Here is a 26,313-nt window from a genome sequence, read left to right as displayed (position 1 = left end):
TTTTGGAAGACTGAAACAGAAAGGAAATAGAGAAAGATGGGAAGTCTGGAGAAAACAGTCAAAAGGAGAGATAAGCATCAAGCAGAAGAAAAATATAAGGGAAACTGAGGTGATAAGAAACGTTAAAGATAAAAAGAAGAAATCTATGACTATAGCCTGAAACATTCTAGAAAAGAGTAATAAGGAGCAACCTGTACTTCCCCTTTGTAAAATGTGTTTATATATATATATATATATATATATATATATAATTTTTTTTTTTTTTTGTCTTTTCTAAGGCCGAATCCACAGCATATGGAGGTTCCCAGGCTAGGGGTCTAATAAGAGCTGTAGCCGCTCGCTGGCCTACGCCAGAGCCACAGCAACAGCAATGCCATATCCGAGCTGCATCTGCAACCCACACCTCAGCGCAGGGCAATGCCGGATCCTTAATCCACTGAGCAAGGCCAGGGATTAAACCCGCAACCTCATGGTTCCTAGTCTGATTCGTTAATCACTGAGCCACAACGAGAACTCCAGTGTTTTTATATTTTAAAAGCTACCATGCAACTGCGACTTACTCAGAAAGAGGCACATCAGTGGGTCAGAATATAAAGCTGAGAAATAAATTTTTAAAATGTTTATATCATTAAAATAGCTGTTAAATTAGTGGGGAAGGTGGATTATAGTTTTTATTTTTATTTTTTAATCTTCAGTCAGAATGATTTAAAACAAACTCATAAGAAAGCCAAGATATCATGTCATGGAAGCCAAAGAACTAATACCTGAAATGGCTCATACAGGTTAAGAAAAATGACATGAAAAGGTTACAAGAGGCATCAATGATGTCACAATAAAAGGACAGAAAGAAAATAGATTTTAGTTTTGCTCTGCATAGTTTCTTTCTTTCGTTAGGCAGAAAAAATGGAAGAAAAGAGACGACATGATTTAAAATACGAAGTAACATCACAATGACCGGACCCCTGGCCAGACAATCAGGTTGGTGGTATGCCTATTTCACCGAACTGCCTGTTTTCCCTAGTCTATACATATGAATGGGAAAATTCAGATTATAAACCAGACAGTCTTATAGGCAGAAAGGCTGGGTTTAATATAAAATATTCACTCTGTTAGGCAAAAACACATGCCACTCGACCAGTTAAACTAAAAAAAAAAAAAAAAAAAAAATGCCCACACATGTGCAAATTTGCTGTTTATACCCCTGATTTCTACAACATGTGTGATAAGTACTTAACAAGTATCTGACTAATAACAAAAAAAAAACAAAGTCCAAATAAATGTGAAGAAAATGCTGACCTAATGACTGAGAAGAGCGGCAACATCATCACCATTTAGTGACAGGTACAAAAAGCAGGACTGACAGCCCTACAGAAACAACACTCCAGGAAATATTTAGAAAAAGCATTTATAAGCAATAGGCAAGCTACGTTAGCCTACCAAAAACAAAAAACTGTATTTAAAATTGCCATTGTTAACAACATAAAATAGTGTGAATGCAAACTGCCCATTCAACACCTTCATAATTTTTTAAAAAAATCAACTAATGAGGAAAATAAACTCCCTGAAAAAGTTCCTAAAAACAAAAACAGGTGCTTCCAAGTATTTCTGTTCACTTGGTGCTCAACAAGCATGAACTGAGCTATTTCTCTGCCATTTTCAAGGGAGTACAAATCAAAAAAGATGTGCCCACCTCATAGGCTCTATTGCTTAATTCCTGCCAGGAGAGACTCTGGTTTCTGGCAATTTTTTGTACATATGCTCTTCCTAATATTTCCTAATAAACTAGAGATCTAGAAACAAATGAAAAGACAGAAAGAATATATATGTGCAGAAAATAAAAAAAAATAGGAAACCAGATACTAACTTTCACAAATAATACCCGTTTTACTTTTATAAATGGTTAACTTGTAAGCCACCATGGACTTCTGTTTCTACTATTTCAATGCTTTGAGAACTTGATAGAAAAAACTTAAGAAAACACTGATCAAAATGAAGCTGAGCATATCTGCCACAGCTCACATTGCCCCAGATTCAACATTTACATTTATGAATTTACTTGCCAAGCACAAGATGCTACAAATCACTTTATCTGAGAGTCACTTTTTCCCCTATGTAGATAGAGCACACATTTGGAATTTGGTCACACACAGAAGGACAGACTCGAGAAGCTTTTCTCCCTAATGGGAAAACTGTTACAGATAACTTAGTAGCAAACAATGCATCATTTAGTGAGCTTCAAAGAATCGCAAATTAATTTCACATGAGAAAACGAGTTGACTTTGTAATCACACATCTGGGGAAATATGAAATAATATAAGATGATGCACAGGGATTCATTCTTAAATAAAGAACTAGTTAAATGGAAAATTCAGAAAGATGCAGGCTCTCGATGAATCAACTAATAGCCTAAAAACTTTTGCTCATTAGATTATTTGATTTATATGCCTTTCATGCGGAGTATCTAATAAGAGGGTGCAAATAAGATTTGTTTTTAAACCCCTCACATAGTAACTCATTGTATACTTCTGAATGTTGTGGACACCTGTCTTTAGGGAGCATATGAGTTACAGATGGCCAATTAGTCATCTCTCCTCATTCCTTCATCACTTCAGCCATATCCCTTCTCTGAGTTTTCAGTTCATTCTCTCTGCCTGAAATGTTTCTTCCCTCCCAATATTGGCCTCAGTGGCTCTTAACAGATCCCTCAGGAGCCTTCTCTGGCCACCACACTCCACCCAAAACCCACTTAAATTACTAGCTTTCATAAAAGCCAAAACTTTTCTTTCACAGCAATGATCACAAAATGTATAACCCATTTGCATGTTTACTGTCTTTCAACAGACTGTAAGCTCATGAGGGCTGAAATCCCATCTGTTTTGTTCACCACATAAATCGTGTTCCTATTAGAAAAGGTTACCAATAATCCCAAAGAAAAGCAAAAAAAAAAAAAAAAAAAAGGTATGAAGCAGATATGTCAAAAATAACTAGCTCCTGAAAAGTTTAACCTCACTCATAAGGAAATGCAAATTAAAACTTCAATGAGACCCCAAAATTGTAGAACATACTATGATGTCAAGGATGTTTGGAAAGAGGTATTGTTACTTATGGCTGGCAAAAACCATCAAATTTTAGAATGCATATATACTTTTATCCTTGTTCATTAAAATGAAGTCAGAAAATATATAAAAGTATAAAAAGAAACAAAAGCATCGAACAGTCGGCCCACCATAACTGCAGCCTCTGCATCCACCAACTCAACCAGCTTCTGACGGAAAATTAAAAAAAGAAAAAAAAAAATTCCACGAAGTTCCAAAAAGCAAAACTTGAATGTCCTGCATATTAGCAACTATTTACATTGTATTTACAACTATTTAGATAGCATTTACATTGTACTGAATATTATAATTAATCTTGAGATGACTTCAAGTATACAGGAGAATGTGTGTAGGTTATATGTGAATACTACTCCAATTTATAGAAGGGACTTAAGCATCTAAGGATTTTGGTATGTGGGGCAGGTTCTAGAACCAATCCCCTGAGGAGAATGAGGGAAGACGATAAACACTAAAGATGACGATGTACTCAATGGACTGACAAATAGACCTATAGGGTCATCAACTGGGTGAAGTTAGGGCCCATTTATAAAAGAGACTTTGATACAGCCTTTAAAAAGATAGCTATTCCTCTCTCCTGAAAGGTTCCCCAAGATATATTAAGTTTAAAAAGAATGGTTTACAAAACTTGTTAGGATGACTATTATTAAAAAAAAAAAAAAAAAAAAAAAGGAAATAGATATTGATACAGATGTGAAGAAGGTGAAAACCCTGAGTACTGCTGATGGCCACGTAACATGGTATGCTGCTGTGGAAAACAGTACAGGACTTCTGCAAAAAATTAAATATAAAACTTTTATACGATCCAGCAATCCCCCTTCTGGGAATATACACAAAAGAAGTGAAAGGAAGGACGTGAATTGATATTTATACACCCACAGTTGGAGCAGCATTTTTTTTTTTTTTTCCTTGTTTTGTGGCTGCACCTGCAGCATATGGAAGTCCCTGGGGTCAGAGGTCGAACTGGAGCTTCAACTAGGGCCTACACCATGGCAACACCAGATACAAGCTACATCTGTGGCCTACACTGCAGCTCGCAGCAACACTGAACCCTTAACCCACTGAGCAAGGCCAGGGATTGAACATGCATCCTCACAGAGAAAATATCATGTCCCTAACCTTCTGAGCCACAGTGGGAACTCCAATAACAGCATTTTTTTTTTTTTTTTTTTTAAGGGCCACACTCAGGGTGTATGGAAGTTCCCAGGCTAGGGGTTGAATTGGAGCGCTATGCCACTGCCACAGTAATGCAGGATCCAAGCTGTAGCTCACAGCAATGCCAGATCCTTAACCCACTGAGCCAGGCCAGGGGTTGAACCTGCATCCTCATGGCTACTAATTGGGTTTGTTTCTGATGAGCCACAACAGGAACTCCAGCATTTTTAACAAGAGCCAAAATGTAGAAAAAATCCAAATGTCCACTGATGGATAAATGGATAAACAAAACATAATATATTCATTTAATGTAATATTATTCAGCCTTGAAAAGGAAGGAAATTGACACATGCTTCAACATGGATTAACCTTGAAGACATTACGTTAAGTAAGCAAGACATTTCTGTAAATCTGGTTATCTGTAAATCTTTTGTTCCCACTACCTTCCCTTTGTTGCAAAACTTATATATCCTGACCCCCCGCCGCCCCATCCCATGGGCCTTGCCTGCTCTGAGCAGTTTCTCAGGGCTCCCTGAGATGCCATCTCCAGGGCTTAAGTGCTAATTTCACCCCAAATAAAACTTTCAATTTTCAAAAAAAAAAAAACAAAACAAAAAAAAACAAAATGTATGATTCCACTTATAAGTACCTAGCACAGTCAAATTTATAGAGACAGAAAGCAGAAGTGAAGCCACTGGCAGTGGCTGCCAGTGCAGAAGTGAAGGAGGATGCAGTGTTATCATTTAATAGATACAGCATTTCAGTTTGGGATGATCAAAAAGTTCTGGAGGTGGCTGATGGTTATGGTTGCATGACAATGTGGATGTATTTAATGCCACTGAAAGTTACACATAAAATTGTAAAAATGATAAATTTCATATTACATACATTTTATCACAATAAAAAAAGACTTGTTCAAAAAAACCCACAATGTGCATGGCATGCTATCATTTATATGAATGTGTCATTGCACATATGGACATGTGCATATCTTTTTTTTTTTTTTTTTTTGTCTTTTTGCCATTTCTTGGGCTGCTCCCACAGCATATGGAGGTTCCCAGGCTAGGGGTCTAATCAGAGCTGTAGCCACCGAAGTTGGTGGCTACGCCAGAGCCACAGCAACGTGGGATCTGAGCCGCGTTTGCAACCTACACCACAGCTCAGGGCAACGCCAGATCATTAACCCACTGAGCAAGGGCAGGGACTGAAGCCGCAATCTCATGGTTCCTAGTCGGATTCGTTAACCACTGCGCCACGACGGGAACTCCGACATGTGCATATCTTTTTCTGTAAATCTATAAATTAGATAAGTATCTGGTCACAGTAGCTACCTTCTGTGAGAAGAGCTAGATGATGGGAGACAGGAGTAGTTAGTACCTTACCTTTCACTGTGTATACTTTACATATTTGAGTTTACATTAAATTATGAATCAAATGAGAAGTTTTTCTAAATTATAAATGCTATTCTATCCTGATTACTCTGAAGCACTGAAAGGAAACAAAGCTAAGCATACAATAGTCATGAAAATTTATTTAAGAAAATTTCTCAGATGGCTTAATAGTTTCTGTAAAGTTTTAATAAGGTATAATTTAAATATTTCACTGTCTAGTAAATATTACTTCATCTTCCCATTTTTAAAAAATAAAATTAATAAAATGTTCATTCAAATACATCAGAAAATACATGAGGTTGAAGCATAAAATTTTTAAATCCACTCTTAGTATCTTGCTATAAATGCATAAAGAGTTATGGCAGGCATAGTTTTTATCCAACTTATTTTACTTGGTACTATATACAATGAACATCCTTCCATGTTAATCGACAGGTAGTATTATGTTTATGGCTATACTGTATTTTTTAAAGTATTCTTAATTGAGGTATCACAACACATAATACACGTGTCCAGTTTGCTGTGTTCTGACAACTATTTGTACTCCTGTCATTACTATCCAACATAAGATAATAGGCTACTTCCATCAACTTGAAGAGCTCCCTTAAGCTTCTGTCCAATCAATTCCTACCTTACCCTCTTCCCCAAGAAAGATATTCTTCCTTTGTGATTTCTATCACAATAGTTAGTTTAGCTACTCTTAGACTTCATAAAATGGAATCATACAATACCCTTTGGTGTCAGGATGCTTTTACCAACATGTTTGTTAGATTCATCCATAATTCAGTGTAGTTCAGTATTTTTCATTGCAGAGTAGTACTCCTTGTTTAAATATGGCACAAAATTTTAATCCATTATCTTGTTGATGGACCTCTGAACTGTTTCCATTTCGAAGTCACTATGGGGACTCTGCAATGAAAGTGTCTAAACAAATCTTTTGGAGAACATGTTTTTATTTCTCTTGGATAAATTCCTAGGAGGGAACACTGAGGTGACATGATGTATGTTTAACATTGGAAAACTCTGGCAGTCTTTCAGAAAGTAGATGTCTCATTTTACATCCCGCTAGTAGTGTATGTGAGTTCCAGGTGTTAAACACTCTTTTCAAGCCTTAGTGTTGTCAGTCTTTCTAATTTCAGCCATTTTAAAAGGGCTTTGGGATACTTGTAATAGTTTTAATCTGCATCTCTTGACGACCGCGACCGCAGGTTACTCAGCTTTTGCAAGCACACCCTCCCCCTCACTGTTGCAACCTTATAAACTTCTTGCAGGTGTCTGAACATGCCATGTTCTTGCTAGTTCCTGGTCTATAATCACAATTCTCCTCTCACAATCTGGAATTCCTTCCCCACCCTCTACCACCTGCTTCATACCTGGCTAGCCTTTGAGGTTTCAGCTTGAGTGCCACCTGCTTCAGGAGGCCTTCCATGACCCCCTTCCTGCTACCTTACAAGGAAACACTTTATCATGATACTGTGTTAATTACACGGTCTTCCCTGCTCCGCCCTGAGGGCTGGGATCAGGTCAGTCTCACTCATTTGCTTATGCCTGGAGTCTAGCGCAGTAAATATTTGTTGAATAGACAATAGAGAAAATAAGGAAAGGCTTTGGCAATGAGGTAATCTTTCAGTCAAACTTTGAAAAATAGGTAGGATTGAGATTATCCAATATACAAAAGAAAAAAAAAAAAAAGGTTCTTGGCCAAACTCATGGGCAAATTCCTAAGAAGCAGAAAACAACCTGTGACTGAGGACACCCACATAGTTCAGCATGGCTAAGAGTGCAGTGTGAGGCAGGAAGTAAGGCTGGACAAGGAGGGAGGAGTCAGGGAGCAAAACCAACAAGGTGCCAGGCAAAGGAAGCTGGGCTGTACCTTTTGACACTAAACTGTCACTGAAGCATTTTAAAGCCAGGAAGAAAGGAGGGCAGACTCATGGATTAGAAACCTAAGTCTGCTGGGGAAAGGCAGCACACCTGCAAGTGGCACAGCTTGAAACAGGAAGACCACTGGAGATTTTCTACAGAGCAGGAAACAGGAGTAAAGGGGATAAAGCAAGGGTCTGAGTGCAGATACTAAAAGGGAGAAGTGACAGGCTTGGGGCTGGACTGGATGGCAGAAATGGCAGATGGAAAGGCAGAGCACACAACAGCAAGAGCCCTGGTTCTGGTTCTGGTTCTGGTTCTGGTCCTGACTTGCTAGCTGGGGGAAACTTAGGAACACAATCATTACCATCCCTGCCCCAATTTCCTATAATGGTAGAATGAGGATAATGAAGGGTCCAGAAATATTATAGGACCCATCTAAGTGTTCAGAACATGCCTCCTTCTTTGCAACAGAGTAAGAACTCAGAAGGTTTTAGCTGTTACTGTTATCCTAAACTAGGGAAGAAGAAAGAAATCGCAGGTAGAGCTTTAGATCTGGAGGCAGCCCACACATCTGGAAGTTAAAATACCAGTGTGGAAAGGCACGCAAAATGAAGAGGAGAAACAAGAGTGCTATTGCCCAGGTAAGACTTGGGACTTTTAGAAGGAGCAGAGGAGGAAGTCAAGAGGTGACAAGAAAGGAATGTTCAGCAATGCAGGACTCAAATCAGGAGAGAAAGAACTTTCCAGGTCGCAGAAGACAAGAAAAAAGAAAGAATTTTGAGAATGGAATGGTCATTGTCAAGCAATGAAATCCTCCTGGAGAACTGAGAATGTATCCAATGGATGGAGTGGCTGAGAAGTCCTCTTGGCTACACCCATAACTGACGTAGACAGAAGCCAGCAGCTGAGGAAAGAGAGGTGAAAGCAGAGTGAAACCACCTGACTCCAGATAAACTAGGATTGGAGCAGGAGGGGATGAAATATATACTTTCTAAAATAAATGTACAACACGGCTTCAACTATTAGAACCAAAGTTATTTTAGACACTCGTATACTGCTTTGATTCCTTTGATGAAAAGCTAAGTATCTTTAGGCTCTAAACTCAATTCAAACTTGTAATTTACTCTGAATATCACAAGACACACTGTAATTTCTCATTGCTCTGCAATTTTATAGCAGACTTTGGTTACATACTATAAAATCTGACCTGTATAAAATGTATAATGCAGTATAAGAACTTTAAAGGTACTTTTTCCTAGGGAACTCAAGATGCAAAATGCATATAAGTTTGCAAAATATAAGTTTGGATTTGTATTATTTAAGAAAGAAACCTCAAAGACTCCACTGATTTCAATAATCAGAGAGAATTTAAAGACAGGGTAGAAGGTTCGTTTAACCATTAAACCTAGGAAAAAAGAATGGTAGAAAGATGAGATAAAGACTTTGCATTTTTGCAAAGCAATAAACCCAGGGATATGGTGAAGACACAATTTATCTAATGGGACCTTCCCCTTCTAAACATTTAGAGCCTATTTCATACAAAAAGGTCCACATAGAGAAGTTTGTCAGTATTCTGGAGAATACATAAACTGTTCAAGATTCAAACAACTCAGTGGGCTTCTCAATTGAACGCTGGTCTCAACAGAAATAGCAGAGGCAATATAAAAACTCTTTCAATGTCTCAGAGAGGAAAAACATGTGATGTGCTGCGTGCTAGTCAAAGAAAATGCTAAAGCTAATGTTTCAGCTGCTTGACTCTGAATACAGGTTCATATTTGATGTTAGAAACGTCATGCAGTACGTAACTGCATTTAGCCAAAAAAAAAAAAAAAAAAAAATTCAAATAGGAAGCCTAAAAAGTAAAAAGAATGTTAAACATACCAGTCATTTGCAAAATAAAACAAGCAAAGACAGAAAATGTGCTGATTAAAACGGAAAGCAGTTTCTTTTAAATCCACTGGATATGTGTTACAAGTAGGAACCATGGCTATATTTGATTTAATCGCTTTGAGTCACACGGAATAAAAAAAAACTAGATGTTGTTTGCATGGATCTCCCTTTAGTTAACTAGATTTTCATTTTTGAAAGCTTCTAGAGCTGAATACTGCTGCCACAGGGGGGAAGAATTAAACAAGTCATTGCTAGCATAGATTATGGGGATCATTTGAGTTATGTTTCTGTTTAGATCCCACAATCAATTGGTATTCTTCAGGGACAATGAAAGCTTACACAGAACTCTGCTAGAATTAACAGGTTCTTCTTTGCAACAGCTAGCTTGCAAATTTAGGTACAGACATTTAATCCACACACTCATCTCCAAAAAGGGAAAAACAAGCCATTGCATAAGCATTACGCGAGTAGTCAAAAAAAAAAAAAAAATTCCATCAGTAAGGCTATTTAACACAAGATCAGAACTTTAAATAGTGGGAGCAAACCTATGTATATATTAAATTTTGTTTTTGTTTTTTTCCTGGAATCCAGCTCTTCAGATCTGAACAGAAATATATCAGCCAGCTTTCTTGGTTGCAAGCAACACTGACTGACTCTGAAGGGGAAATGCACTGGGGGTCTGTCCTGAGTACACAGAATTGAGGACAGACTAAAAGCCCAGGCTTAACAAAGGAATGGAAAAAACAAGAGGCCATGCTCTAGACATGACAGGGACCATGACACAAGACAGGGAGAGTGTGAATGCACCAGGGCTGTGAGGGAGGACCTGCAAGCTTCCCTCCATTCTGCTTCCCTTCCTTCCATCTTCCCATCCTTGCTTAACTCCCTAAAGGTTCAAAAACCTGGGAAGTAATATGTTGATTAGATGAGCTCAGATCAAAGCTGACTGGTCTGACCTGGGGCTGGATAGTGAAGGATCTGACTTCCATGTGTGAGAGACCACTTGCTAAAAGGAAATCAGTTGAACAGAATGGGAAACGAAGTTGTCAGAAAAGGAAGGGATTCCAGTCAAGTTACACTTTGTTTTGTAACAAATTCCAGGTGTGGTCACATATTACTGCTCATGGATGAATAAAAGAAGGGAAAATACATGGACTTATAGACAAGGATATATATATATATATATAAAAAAAAAAGAAAGGTAATTAAAAACAAAGTTAAAACCAAGCATTTAAAGCCAGAAAAGAATCGGATCCATACCACAGAGAACTGAACCTGAGGTGGAAAGGAAAAAAACCTTGAGAAAAATCTCATAAAAATACAGGAAATATGACAAAAAATTAAAACTATAATGTAAATACAAGAGAGAGACTAGAGACTCTAGATAACTCAATAACAGAATTTTAAAATAAATGGAATAAGAACAGTAATTAGAGCAAAAACCATAAGCTGAAAAAAATAAAATGGAAAAATTTATTTATAAGTTACACATACCTAGATATATGGCAAAAGTTTAGAATCATAAGGATCGGTGTCACTGTTTCTTTGTAAACTTAATTATAAAATCTCAAAAAAATTCCAAAGAATGAAAATTATACATTTTATATTCTCCGATCCCAAGACATTAAAACTATCTTTTAACGCCTAAAGTATAACTGGGAAAAAAAAAATCACACTCAGAATTTGAGAATTTTTCTAACATATTCAAGTCAAAACAAAAACAAAAAGTACAGGTTACAAAATATTTAGGAAAAAACACAATAATGAAAAAATAACATACAAATATGTGAAAGCCAGTTAGGATAGTGCTAAAAGCAAACGGGGAGCCGGGGAATGCTCCTTGTTAAAATACATCAACCGTCCTACAGAGGATCAGTAAAAACAGGCACAAGGAATCATCAGAAAGATAAAAGCAGAAAGGTCAGGAGTAAATACCAGTAAAATATAAATAGTTTTTTTGGGTGAGAAGAGGTACAAAACCCAACAAAAATAGTAAAAGCTTTAGCCAATTTAATAAAGATGAAGAAAAAATGGTATATTTCCATATGGAAGATTGAAGAGTACACTGAAATCATCTTTCCAGAGATCACTTTGATTACAAGCTTCAAAAAAATCTTTAAGTTATTAAGCCTCTTAGACCTAGTAATTCCACTTCTAGGACAAAGCTGGAACATAAGGATTTCAATGGAAAAGTTTCAAGTCACTTTTTCAGAGATGAACCAAAATCAAGGATAAAAAGGATGTGAGGAAATATTTTAAGTTTCAGATATAAAGCTAAGAATTGTCACCTTTTAAAAATGTAAACATTTGTTTCAACATACAATTAATGTTTGGTATTACTAAATTAAAAAAAAAAGTTTTAAAACAAACCTTTTCACAGCATCCTTCTTCTGCAAATCTATAGTTTCCCACCACTTTGAAAGGTAGGAGATCTCAGACCACATAAATTTCCTCCGTGGGTCTTCTTTCAACTTGATGACCATGTTATTAAAAATATACTGTGTCTTCTCTCTAAAGTAGTCATCAAAAGTCTTCAACCAACCTAAATTAAGACACAAATATACCACAAAGATCTGATTCACATGTCTGATTTAAACTCAGTCACATTCCATTATATTACCTTTGGATAACCTTAGATGTTTCATTCATATAAAGACATATTTAAAAATTTAGCAAACGTTTTCAATTAATGAAGTTCCATGTGAATGGACATGAGACTCAAAAAGTCACCAACAATAAAGTGATAAAAATACTCTGAAAACCGTACAAGTTCAGATATTCATGAGAAAGATGAGAAAACCAAAAAGCATTCATTCATACTTAACAATTATAGTATCTAATTCAATTACTTATAATTTATCTCTAATTTAGGGAATTTCTTAATTTAAAAAATCTGAACAGTGTTCACAAGTTGGTGGTAATATTCTCATAATATGGAATCAAAATGTTATCCTCTCATGCCACATTTAAAATTTCCTATCCATTAAGTAAAACTAAGAAAAGGAAAATCACAAGTACAAACTATATTGAAAAGCCAGCAGCAGAGCAATATGCAGGTAATTACAGCACTATTATGAATACCGAGAAAAAGAGTTCTGCCAAAAATAGGCATGAGTTCCCAAAGGCTGCTCATTATTCCATTTTTTAAAGCACAAATTGACAATAATCAAACAGCAAATGTGTACACATCTATATAAAGTTTAAAAAAAAAAACTGATGGTGACAACTTAGTTTTTTGACTTTTCCTATTACTGCTCAAATATCCTGCGGACTTTATTTAAAGACATTTGCAATTTGACTATAAAGAAACATTTTTAAGAGGACCCATAGTTACAAATATAGCCCCATTTGGCAGAGTAATAAAGCAACATAATGAGTGGCTGAGGCAAAACATACACAGCCAATTCAACCTACTTAGGTGATAGCAAGATGTACCCTGCAGTGAATAACCTGTTAACTGTGATATCTTACAGCAAGGAGAGTTTCTATACAGATGGACCAAACTACTCTTCTGTTGTTTCCAAGCCTCAAACAAGTAGGATGTCTAAAATACAAGGGGCCCAACCGGCTGTTTCTTTTGTCTCTCTACGATTAAGTAAATATTCAATGTATACTGTACTTGTTGGCAAAACAAAACAAAAACCTGCTAAGGCTGGAAGATGGCAGTAAACTATTTTGACAATGCAAATACGACCTTTGAAAGGGCACTGCCACTGTGACTGTATTTCTCCCCTTTGCTTTAAGTGAAATGAATTCATTCTACAGTTATTTCCTGAGCACCTACAAAGTAACAGGTATGAAGCTATGAGCCAAGCAGGAATATGGTGTAAAACCTTCTCTACAGGACTTTCTTGATTTGCGGCACTTTTAAACTGGTTTGTCCACAAAGAATGATAGCGGAATAATTCAACATTTCCACATTTAAGTAAAAAACCACCTACAGAAAACTCAACGATATCTCATGAAAGAGTGGTTTGCAAAGAATCCCAACTTGCTTCACTGTTGGGGAAACTATACAAAGTAGTCTCGTTCTGGCTTCAGAGAGGACAACGGGCCTCTAATTGGTCAAAGACCATAAGGCTGGCTATGTGCCAAACTGCTGAACCACATACAGGCCAATAGGGGTGCCATCAGCAGACACTGTAAATCATTAGATTACATAGGGAGTAAGCCACAAAGAAGATTCATTGAGCCTTGAGGGCCTGGCCAACCCCAAGAGATCAAAGAACATAGCAAGATTTATGAGTTAAGACCAAGGCATTTTTGACAATAACCAGAGCTACATATTTGCACATAGGCTGATTGTTACCAGCCTGCAGCTTGGTGCTGAAAAAGCTGGACTCCTTTGAGCAGGAAACTGAAGTCTCACTCACAGGGTGGACACACTACGTGGGATCCCCTCTCCCAGTTGGGACTCCAGATTGCTGTTCTTGGGACTTCCCAGTGCTGCCTGGATCTGAATGTAGGTGTTTCCCCAATTCAGTGATGTATGAACATCTCTTACTACCCTGTCTCAATTAGAATACTGTAGTCTTTTGTTAATTCTACAAATTCTCTAATTCTTGCTTATCTGAGTGCAGAGTGGTTATTTTGCCAGTGAATCCTACGAACCTTGAAACTCAAAGTCAGGCTTGCAGTGAAACATTCACAAAGGTATAAACCTGGACCCCTGTCCCAGAGCGCTGAGGCCAGGATCCATATCTGGATTCCCAGGGACGAGCAAAGAAAATTCAACCTATTCTTCAACGGAGAGGCTGTTAACTCCCTGCTGACCACACAGCACCCCAAGAGACAAAAACTATCAAGTGCTTAGACCCGAGCCCAGGATATAATATAGCATTTGATAAATAATAGCTGCTGCTACTATTGTTATTATTACAATCATCATCAGTCTTAACTCCCCCTTCCACTTATCCACAATCAAACCAAGTCCAGGGGAAAATAAAAGATATTCCAAACATGATTTAATATTTTAAAGAAATTGCTCCACATCTTAAACATACTGGTTACCCAATATTTCCATTTGCACAGAATTCATTCTATGCTCCTGTTATGGGCTGAACTGCGTCCCCTTGAAATTCATATATTGAGAAGATCTACACCCAATACCTCAGAATGGGACTTTATTTGGAGATAAGGTCTTTAAAGAGATAATTCAGGTAGAGCGACGTCATGAGAAAGGGCCCTAACCTAATACAGATGTAAGTCATTTTATTGCACTTGGCTTTATTTTGCTTCATAGGTAACTGTGCTTTTTCCAAACATAAAGTCTGTGGCAACCCTCCATCAAACAAATCCATCGGCACCATTTTTTCAACAGCATTTGCTCACTTTGTGTCTGTCACATTTTGGTAATTCTCATAATACTTCAAAAATGTTAATTATTATTATTTTTGTTTTGTTGACGTGTTATCAGTGATCGTTGATGTTACTACTGCAATTGTTTTGGGGTGCCATGAACTACACCCACCTAAGACAGTGAACTTAATCAGTGTTCTGACTGCTCCACAGCCATTCCCCATCTCTCCCTCTCCTCCAGCCTCCCTACTCCCTGAAACATAACACTGTTAAAATTAGGCCAATCAATAACCCTACAAGTGTTCAAATGACCTATAAGTGCTCAAATGAAAATGAGTAAAATGTCTCTCACTTTTAATCAAAAGCCAGAAATAATTACACTTAGTGAGGAAGATATGTTGAAAGTTGAGATAGGCCAACAGCCTGGCTTCTTGGACTAGAACAGCTGGCCAGGTTGTAAATGCAAAGGAAAAGTTCCTGCAGGAAATGAAAACTGCTACTCCAGTGAACACATGAATGATAAGCGAAACAGCCTTATTGCTGATATGGAGAAAGTTTGAGTGGTTTGGATGAAAGATCAAATCAGCCACAACATTCCCTTAAATCAAAGCCAAATCCATAGCAAGGCCCTAACTCTCTTCAATCCTATGAAGACTAAAAGAGGTAAGATAAGAAGAAAATCTGATGCTAGCAGAGGCTGGTTCATGAGGTTAAAGAAGCCATCTCCATGACATCGAAATGCAAAGTGAAGCAGAAAGTGCTGATATAGAGCTGCAGCAGGTTATCCAGAAAAATCTAGCTAAGATCATTAATGAAGGTGGCTGCACTAAACAAGAGATTTTCAACATAGACGAAACAGCATTCTACTGAAAGAAGATGCCATCTAGGACTTTCTTAGCTAGAGAGAAAGACATCAGTGCCCACCCTCAAGGCCTCAAAGGACAGGCTGTCTGTCTTGTTAGTGGTAATGCAGACAGCGACTTGAAGGTGCAGCCCATGCTCATTTAACATTTGGAAAATTCTAAGGCCCTTAAGAATTATGTTAAATCTACTGTGCCTGTGCTCTATAAATGGAACTACAAAGCCTAGATGATAGTACATCTGTTTACAACAGTTTATTGAATTTGTATTTATTTATTTTGCTTTTTATGGCAGCACCCACGGCATATGGAAGTTCCCAGGCTAGGGGTCAAATCGGAGCTGTAGCCACCAGCCATAGCCACAGCAACTCGGGATCCAAGCCGCATCTGCGACCTATACCACAGCTCATGGATCCTTAACTCACTGAGCCTAGGCCAGGGATTGAACCTACAACTTCATGGATATTAGTCAGATTAATTTTCACTGAGCCACAACGGGAACTTCCTGTTCACTGAAAATTTTAAGCCCACAATTGAAAACTACTCAGAAAAAAAGCAAAAAACAAAAAATATTGCTTTCAAAATAGTACTGTTCCGATTCAACAGCTAGCCTGGCAAGCTCCATGTGCCTCAGGTATAGCCCTGAAGAGCAAAAAAAGACAAAAAAAAAAAAAAAAAAAATAGTGCTGCTCATTGGCAACAGTCACATGGTTACCAAGGAGCTCTGATGGAGATGTACAAAAAGATTCGTGTTGGTCGGTTTCATGACAGCTCACACAACATTCATTCTGCAGCTCATGAACCAAGTAGTTATTTCAACGTTTAAGTCTTACTCTTTAAGAAATACTTTTCATGAGACTATAGCTGCCAGAGACAGTGATTTCTCTGATAGGTCTGGGCAAAGTCAATTGAAAACCTTCTGGAAAGGATTCACATTCTAGATGCCATTAAGAACATCTGTGATACATGGGAAGAAAAATGATCAACATTACAGCTCAGAAGACACTGGTCCCAACCTTCATGGATAACTTCGATGGTTTTAAAACTACAGCAAAAGAAGTCGCTACCCACGTGATGGAAAGAGTAAGAGTACTAGAATGACAAGTGGAGCCTCAAGATGTGACTGAATTGCTGCAATCTGATAAAACTAACGAATGAGCAAAGTGGTTTCTTAAAATGAAATCTAGTCCTGATGAAGATGTTGTGGAGCTTGTTGAAATAACAACTAAGGATTTAAAATATTACATAAACATAGTTGACAAAGCAGCAATGTGAAAGTTTGAGAGGATTGGCACCAATTTTAAAAGAAGTCTTACTGTGGGCAAAATGCTATCTAACAGCGTTGCATGCTACAGAGAAATCATTCATAAAAGGCAGGGTCAACTGAGGCACCAAACTTCACTACTGTCTTATTGTAAGAAACAGACACAGCCATCCCGACCTTCAACAACTACTATCCTGATCAGTTAGCAGCCATCAACATCAAGGAAAGACCCTCCTCCAGCAAAAAGCTTATGACTAGCTGAAGATACAGATGATGGCTAGCACTTTTTAGTAATCAAGTATCTTTTAATTAAGGTGTATATATTGGGGGTTTTTTAGACATAATGTTATCTCACACTTTGAATAGAGTATAGTGTAAACAACTTTTTGTATGCACTGGGAAACCAAAAAATATGCAATATCTCCGAGGTACCATGCATGTCCTTATAAGAAGAGGCAGTGAGGGAGTTCCTGCTGTGGCTCAGTGGCTAACAAACCCAACCAGGATCCCTGAGGATACAGATTCAGTTTCTGGCCTCGCTCAGTAAGCTAAGGATCGGGCGTTGCCATGAGCTGTGGTGTAGGTCGAAGAAGAGGTTCACATCCCACATTGCTGGGGCTGTGACGCAGGCCAGCAGTTATAGCTCTGATTTGACCCCTAGCCTTAGAACCTCCATGTGCCATGGGTACAGCCCTAAAAAGCAAAAAAAAAAAAAAAAAAAAAAAAAAGAAAGAAAGAAGAAGAGGTAGTGAGGGCACAGACACACACAGAGGGAAAAACCATGTGAAGACACAGGAAAAAAAATGGTTATCTACAAGCCAAGACAAGAGGCCCTCAGAAGAAACAAACTCTGCAGACACTTTGATTTTGGACTTTAAGCCTCCTGAACTGCGAGGCAATAATTTTCTGTTGTTTAAGCCACATCATCTATGGTATTTTAAGACAGCCCTAGCAAACTAATATCATACTAGAAAAAAATAAGTGTTATTACTATGCAAAAAGTAAAGATGGCAATGTAGAGACAATCTGCCAAGTACCATCGTAATACTTAAGGTACATCTACCTCTGTATTACAAGACTGAGCTAAGAATCACATATATATATACACATAAAACATCTAGTTTTGTAACATGTTACTGTATATATGCAATAAGGGCCATGTAAATTATTAAACGGCTCTATTAGAATTATTGTCCCTAAGACATCATATGTATCTTCTACCCAAATTTTAATAAAGGTCAAATTTAGTCCCTAATTATTTGGTTATTAACTCAAGAAACAAACAAAGAATAGTGAAATGCCTCCAAAATTAAATAATAAAACAGAAAATTAAATATTAAAAGGCAAATTTAGAAGAAAAAGTCTTTATGAAGATTAATAAGTAAGAATTTTTTAAAGTACAATTACTTATCTTCATCAGATATATTTTGTTATGAACTCAGGCCATTTCAAAGAATAGTTTATCACCAGAGTTTGCACAGAGGAATCACAGTGACTGATTAATCCATTTTGCCTTCAACACTTCATTTGCCCTTCAACGATCATGCAGAAAATATGTCAAAGATATTTACGTGAGCCAAAATACAAGCTCAGAGATGTCAAGTTAAAAGCCTTGCATAAAACTCATCTATAATAGATACTAATATCACTACAATATAGCACAATTAATGAAGAATGAACTGAAAGATAGCCTCTTGCAGCTTTCAATATTGAGTAATATAACAGTAAATTAGCTTTTATTGCTCTTATACAATAGACTAATCAAGTATTCCCTTTTACATTGAATTGGCTCTTTCTTTTTCTAAATTACTGTAAAACTCCAATTGTATATTAACATGAGACCAATCACAAAGGTAATATTTTATAAAAAGTTGTATGGTATGAATTTTTGTGACATAAAATTATATTCCTACCTCTAGATTTAATAATCTTAGGACATTCAGTCGCAAACTGATTTACTTAAGTGGTCAATTCACAGTCTTTTTCTTTCCCTTGAATTCACTTGGAAACTGAACCAGGGCTAGAACAGCATTAATAATACCTTTCAATTTATTCTTTCTCACTCTAACAACACTATCACCCATAAAACAGCTAATCACTATTTTAAATAAATGGGGAAATAGTAAAAACAAAGAGTACACATTTAGAAATTGTATACAGCTGTAACAATTACAAATTTGCTATGACTATTTTATCCAAATATTTTTTAAGTTCTAAAATATAAAACTAATAAAACTGAAAACTCTACTGCTTATTGTTAATGTGCAGGAACAATTACACCCCTAGTAACTGTTCAGTGACAAAACGCAATTTATTTTTTAAATTTTGGACCCAATCTAGTTTCGACACGCACAGACTTTATGGAGATCTGATTCTCTTAAGGAATACCTAGTTTTATTAGGTTCAAGGACATATAGTACCATCCTTAGGACCTGGGCAAGAGCACACTACCCTGAGCACTGGACTCAAGAGGAATCTCCCCATTCCATCTCTGACCATATCCCTTTCCACATGATAAATCCACAGGGCAAAGAACTTGCCCACTCAGCACCTGCTCTGCCCTGCTCTTAAGAATCTCTGGGACCCAGAAATCTATGTGAACATCCCCAGGCCAGCTTCTAGAGCCTCCCAGGACCTTTTGTAAGACCTTCCCATTCAGGGCAGTTGAATTTGCAGGTGGTAACCTCTCTAGCCTGGGCAATAGCCAAGGGGATGCAGTTTGCAGGAGTGTGGGAAGACTGCTGGCCTGTCTGCAAGAAGGACCTTCATGGGTTAACAAGGTCTGGAAGGAGAGAGGCTGGACTGCCCGAGGCTGGCTCCCCCCTCTCCTCCACCAGCACATTTTGGTGGGGATTTGGAGACCAAGCAATTTAAACCCACACTTGGCCTTCTAGGTCGCTGAGCTATTTCTCAAGGCTATAGGAAAGGATCTGATCTAGCAATGTATTAGTTTGATTTATAACTTTTAAATGTTTAGACATACTGTCTGAGGGCCTCTGTGTATTTTACCCCAGGTCCTGCAACTTTTAGAAGCAAATCTAGATACATGCTACAACCTAACATTCAAGCCAGTCAAGTCTCATGAATCTAGCACTTGGAACCAAGTCTACAACAGGAAGGGTTCAGTAAGTACCTGAGAGAGAAATAAAGTGTATAACCAAAAGGACTGGGGAAAAAAGCCATGTGGAATCTAAATGCAAATTTATTACTTCAACTAGAACTGAAACCAAAGGTCAAAGATACCATAAACTATTAGGTCTACTATGTTCCATGTCTATTCTGATACTAACCTAATAATCTTTGAATGATATCTCTAAGGTTCTATTTTATATTTTAAAAGGCTCTGTCAGCCCTAAGATGATTTAAAACACACCTCCAGAAGAAGACATGGGCCTCAAATCATTGTTACACTCTTATGGTTTTAACTGCTACAATAATGATTTCTTAATGAGTACATTAATTCCACTCAAAAGTTAAATAGGTACCAATTGTTAAGCAAACATAAAAAGATTCTGAGTCAAAAATCATTATATCCAGATAACAAACATTGAAAAAATACAACTTAAGGAGTTCCCGTCGTGGCGCAATGGAAATGAATCCGACTAGGAGCCATGAGGTTGTGGGTTCGATCCCTGGCCTCGCTCAGTGGGTTGAGGATCTGGCGTTGCTGTGAGCTGAGGTGTAGTTCACAGACTCGGCTCGGATCTGGCATTGCTGTGGCTCTGGCATAGGCCAGCAGCAACAGCTCTGATTAGACTCTTAGCCTGGATACCTCCGTATGTCGCAGGTTCGGCTCTAAAAAGACAAAAAGACAAAGAAAAAAGAAAAAAATACAACTTAAACTTCCAGTTATTTCCATTGTAATACAATATTCTCAAATTTAAAAATAAATACATATAGAGTTCATTAGAAAAGAAAGCTCCTTCATTTTAGTAATCAAATTATTGTCTATCAACAAATGATCAACATGTTCTTTCCATCACTTATCAAACCCTTCAATATATGACTGCAACACCCAGGGAGTTACCATCATAGCTCAGCAGAAACAAATCTGAATAGACCATGAGGACATAGGTTTGATCCCTGGCCTCGCTCAGTGGGTTAAGGATCTGGCGTCAACAAGAGGTGTAGTATAGGTGACAGATGTGGCTTGGATCTGGTGTTGCTGTGGCTGAGGTGTAGGCTGGCAGCTGTAGCCCTGATTCGATCCCTAGCCTGGGAACTTCCATACGCCGAGGGTTTGGCCCTAAAAGTCATATATATCTCTGATATTACACTGAAGAGGTCACGCAATTTTAATTGCTATTACCATAACTAACATGCTGATTAATTTTAATTCCAACATTTCTATTATAAAGTAAGCTTATTTTTCATCCCTGAAAAACTGTGAGTTTCAATTAAAGTTCTGTTCTGGTTTATTCATTCAAACACAAACCAAGCATCTAATAAGGGCAAAATAATAAAGCTAAGCTAAATGAAAACAGATTCTACAGTGAAAATATGCACCAAATGCCATGGGAATAAAGAAATGATAAATTCCTACCAGAAGGACAGAAGAGAGAGATTCTGAGATTAGACATCATCTGGTTAGAGGAAAAAGGTGGTAGTTCCAAAGAAGTTAGAGCATACGGAAAAGACACTAAACTATGAAATTGTGTGTCAATTTCAGGGACCAGAAGGCAGCTGGGAATGGCTGTCCTACAACCTACACGGTCGAAGAAATGGTGAGAAAAACTGAAAGGGTGGGGGGGGGCAGATCACTGAAAACCTTCTAAACAATACTTGCTTCTTACCAAAAGCTTAGGAGGAAGGAAGTTAAGGTTTTCTGTATTGTGAGTATAAAGGAGAAACTAACAAGGTGAAGTAGAAGAAAAACAGGAAGTGAGGCCAGTGCAATAATTCTGCTAAAAAATGGTAATGGATCATAGTGGAAACAGAGGGAAGTAAGAAGCTCAGGAGGCAAAATGAAGAGAATTTAGTAACTGACTTAAGTTTCCAAAAGAGAGGAGAGGGAGTATCAACATGAAGCTGAGACTTTGGATACTTACAAACCTACTGATTCCTACAGGCTTTTGAATTCAGGTTTCCAAAATAACCCAACCCAATCTTTTTTCCAGGTGATTCAGTCATCTAATAGTTTTTAAAGCATATCAGCTTCGCTTCCATTAAGTTGTTTGAGAGACAGGATTTTTTGAACCCATGTAAGATGCTGTCACTGGAAATTCAATCCCATACCACAAGAACTTATTTGCATGTCTATTAGGACAGCTGTGGTTTTGTTCACCCTGCAGCTGCTTATGTGTACTGGCCAAATATGCCCCCTTACTGTATTGCTCTTCTAAATGCCCTTTAAAAGATCCGCACACCTTGTACCTGACATCTGCAATTATGACATCAACCTCCAAAATATATTCTTCTAAAGTCACTTCCCTCCCTTGCTAAAAATTTCATCTATGAGCATCTACTCACATTGAATGAGGACACTTCATGTGTAGTAAGTCTTCCCCAAATAGAGCTTGGTTGCTTGAAATAATGGAGAGTGTTCTACAATATGACAAATACCATTACAAGTTTAAAAAAAAAAAAGAAAGAAAGAAAGAACAAAAAGTGACTTTCTTTGAGGTGTTACTCTTAGGATATATGAGGAATCTACTTAGCCTTATGATTAAGCAGATACTGGGCAAATTATTAAAGTTTCTAGAAGAAACCATTTTAAATGCTGGAAAATACTGCTTCTAAATCACTTCCTAATTGTAAAATATGTAGCAATGAGGAAAACCACTCACCATTGCATGTACTAATGTAGTACTTAAGGACAAAGACATCCATTTCAATGAGGACAGAACAGAAGAAAAAAGGACAGGAAACAGTGCGGTGAGGTATCTACTTTTGCAAGATAGTTAATAAAATGTCTTATGTAATTAATAATACTAAAGTAGATGACATTGGGCTTGGAAAAACTTAAGACTCTGGCCAGAAGCTCTCCTGTGGTTTCAGAAATACTGTCTGCAAGAAGCAATATTAAGTAACGGTTACAAGTCTTGATGCCAGAACCAGATGGCGTGGGTTCAAACTCAGCCCTGCAATAGACATATTACTTATCCACTCTTCTGCCTCAGTTTTCCCAGCTGTGAATTGAGGGTTAAAGCATGATTTTTCCACACAGTTGCTGACAGGAGTGATGGACTTAATATAAATAAGTACCTAGAATGGTGCCTAGAACATAGTAAATTCCCATAGTACCAGCAATTATGTGTCTAACCAGGGAACTGCTGAGCTCTGAAGCACCCAGGATTAAAGACAGACAAAAGGAACCAAAATAAGGAAATCAGGAGATGTTTAATGATCACCTACATCTCTTAGGCACTACCTGACCTTTGTGCTCCTGAAGAATACGGTCTAATCAGAGCCCAAACAATGAGATTTTTTTTTTTTCTCTTCTAAAAAGGAACTTCAACACACCAGTTCTAGTGACCTCTTTTTAAGAGTTCTAGTGACTGTCTTTTTAAGACAACCTTAAAGAGCCATGTAAGTATTTTAACTCTTAAATGCCAAAATTTTGACAATTAAGATTGCCAAGTAAAAAACAGGACACCAAGTTAAATGTGAACTTCAGATAAATAATAAATGGTTAGTATTAGTGTCTCATACGACATTTGCAATACATGCAAAAAATTATTCACTGCTTATACAAATTTTCAATCTAACTGAGCAGCCTGTGTTGTTTTGTTTTTTTTTTTCCAGCTCCATCTGGCCACCGTACTAACAACCCAAAGTTCAGATAAATGTGTTAAATTAGTGAATGCCCACAAAATAAGAAGAAAAGAAATACTAGCATCAGTTGAACTAAATAAAGTATCTTAAGAGGTAGTTTAGGCAATGGAAAAAACATGGATTGTAGAATCAGCCAAATCAAAGCTCCAAACACCATCCCCCACCAATTTATAACTGACTGACCTTTAGAAATTACTATACTTACTCTAGCCTCACTGCCCTCACCTGGTAAATGGGGTTTAATTTACCACTTTTCAGGCTTGCAGGAAAGGTTAGGTGAGAAGACACACATCCAAGACCCTGAAGCAAAACAGGCAATGAATGCCGATCTGTTTATCACACTATCTTAGTTCCAAAAACTCAAATTTCACAATGCAGTAGCCAAAACCAAAAACTCACTTTATCTTACAATAACTAAACTGAAAATAGTACTATCTCAACATACCAACCATTCCCTCTCCTGCCTCTCATTCCACTGCACAGGTTCGTTTGGCAGCCAGAGTTCTGTCTCCACTGCCTTTCACCTACCGGGGCATCACCCAACCACGGCGGACCAGAACTGTTTTCTTCTGACTGTGTATAACAATACTTGAAGACACACTTTGATGTAACATTACACTGTGATTTCCTGACACGTTCTTCTTCTTCACAAACTTTTTAAGGATAAGGACATATAAATAAACTCATTTCTAATTACCATACAATATTAAGTGAAAAAAAATCTGTTATTTTTCAAAAAAAAAAAGACTGAAAAATCCTAATCACTCATTTGAGTCAATAAAAGTTCTGCAAAAGAACTGCAAATGCCCAAAAGAAAATTATTTTCCAGTGTGACTCTTGGGCCTAGGTCTTTCTTCTGCTTTGGAGTCATACCACATAGGGGATTATTTTCTAATGTTCATTTTACAAATTGCTTAACTCACAATATGCTGTCCAATTTTCCATTTAGTATACCTTATCTTCTCTCTACACACTGGGATTTCTTTGAAGGAAAATTAACTAAATATTTCAGCAGTTTAACTAGTGGGAAGCAAAGAATTAAGATTGTAGATACAAAGGGGCTGTAATTGTGTTTTAATCAGCTTATTAAATACAACATGAACACATATCAATCAACTAACATTTAATTTCATGGTCTATGATTCAAAACTTTTCAAAAGCGTAACAGTACAAAGTTATCAGCATTTACTTAACAATTCCTTTCCAACTTTGTTTCAGCTCATGTAAACCATACAACATACTGTATGACAATTGCTATACGTCCTTTCGGACTAGAAGACACATTGAGATATTTTATTAAAATACAAATATAATTTGAAATATATATCTCCAATTTGACTCCGAAAGAAAAAAATCTTCATGCACAAAAATGCAGCAACATAAAGTTAGGTGACTAACTGTAGGAATCTTTTAAAAATTTATTTCAAATATTTTCATCCTCAATAAACAAAAGTGCACTGATCAAACAAAGTACTGAACTAAAGTTGGTTTTAAATTGTTGCTGGAGAAAAGGCAAACAAATCTCACAAATCTCATTTAGAAAGTAAATTGCCTAATTACACATTCATTTAGGAGTATTATACCAAGATTTCCCATCCCAGAGTCGCAGTGTAACTTGGAATGTATGTGCACATACTTATCTCTTTTCCTCCACTGAAAGAGAGGTTTTTCAACATCCAAACGATTTCCATTTTTCCCAGAATAATTTAGTTTATCTTAGTTCTACTTTTCTTAAGGAACAGTGAAAATTATTCAGGAAAGTCAGCAGGCTCTTTTCGCCAGCATTTTGCTTGATGGCAAAAATCGCTTTAGTTTTAAAAGGTCTATTTCTGACCATTATTTTTGACTCAAGCGGAGAAGGGCCTGAGGGTAAGGGTCATTAACATCTTTCACTAAGACAAAAAGATTCAGCTGGGGTTGCTAGGATACCAACAGACAGATTCATTTATTACCATCAGGAACAGTTATTAGGAATGTCTTCTCACAGAACAACATATTACTGCAACAGGAACCTCAATGCCAAGTCTACAAGGCAGCAGCAATCCCTGCCTTGAAGAGCTTAATACAGTCTGATATTGGCATTTAAAATTACAAAGTGCACTTTAAATAAGATCTTTTTTAAAAGGACTAGAAATAAGAAGACAACAGGAAGAAAGGGAAGAAAGGAAGTTAGAGGAAAGTATAGGCTAAGGAATAAGTCAACTGTTCCTCCTGAGGATGCAGAGAAAGATGCCTTTGTTCATTAACTCATGTCACTGAATGAGTCTGTGTACGTGCTGGTTATTATTCCAGCTATTAGTCACCTGGTGGTTAGTAAGACAAAGTTCGAGCCCTCACTGAGCTTACGTTCTAGGGAGGAGATCAGGCAAAAGTTTCCATCTGTGCCTATATAGTATGAATGTGTGTGCGTGTGTCTGTGAGTGTATACGTATGTGCAGTTTGAGAAAGCTGTGGAGGGGCATGGAGGCAGGTTAGGGAAGGCTGTAATTATGTGCACTTAGTGTGGGACTTCAAGGTCTCTTCAGAGAGATAAAACTCAAAAAGCCGCCAGCCAAGATAAGAATTACCAGACCCTTGTCATCCCACCCATCTCACTGGAATTATTACCATGTTCCTAAGGACCTCCCCGCCCCAGCTACTTGGCCTATTCCTTCCTGCCCCCTGCTAGGAAAGGTATTGGCCCATTCCTAACCCTGTTCCTG

The 26,313-nt window shown here is 37.4% G+C and overlaps 1 protein-coding gene across 2 annotated transcripts in view; it reads right to left on the bottom strand.

Moving 5' to 3' along the window:
* MAN2A1 (mannosidase alpha class 2A member 1) overlaps nucleotides 1–26,313 on the bottom strand; it is a 177,561-nt gene that overhangs the window by 114,152 nt on the left and 37,096 nt on the right. For both annotated transcript variants that reach the window (XR_014838488.1, XM_003123823.7), the window contains exon 4: nucleotides 11,786–11,957. Coding sequence is in view for 1 of the 2 variants with exons in the window: in XM_003123823.7 (XP_003123871.5) it covers nucleotides 11,786–11,957 (172 nt within the window). In the remaining variant the exon portion in view is untranslated. The remainder of the gene's footprint in view (nucleotides 1–11,785; nucleotides 11,958–26,313) is intronic.

This window comes from Sus scrofa, chromosome 2, assembly GCF_054392235.1.
Source record: "Sus scrofa isolate SSC_HxYL_T2T_F1_AM1 chromosome 2, Sscrofa_HxYL_maternal_Yorkshire_Landrace_v2.0, whole genome shotgun sequence".
Lineage (NCBI taxonomy): Eukaryota > Metazoa > Chordata > Mammalia > Artiodactyla > Suidae > Sus > Sus scrofa.
Note: the sequence above shows the minus strand (reverse complement) of the source record. Positions and strands in the feature narration are given on the sequence as shown.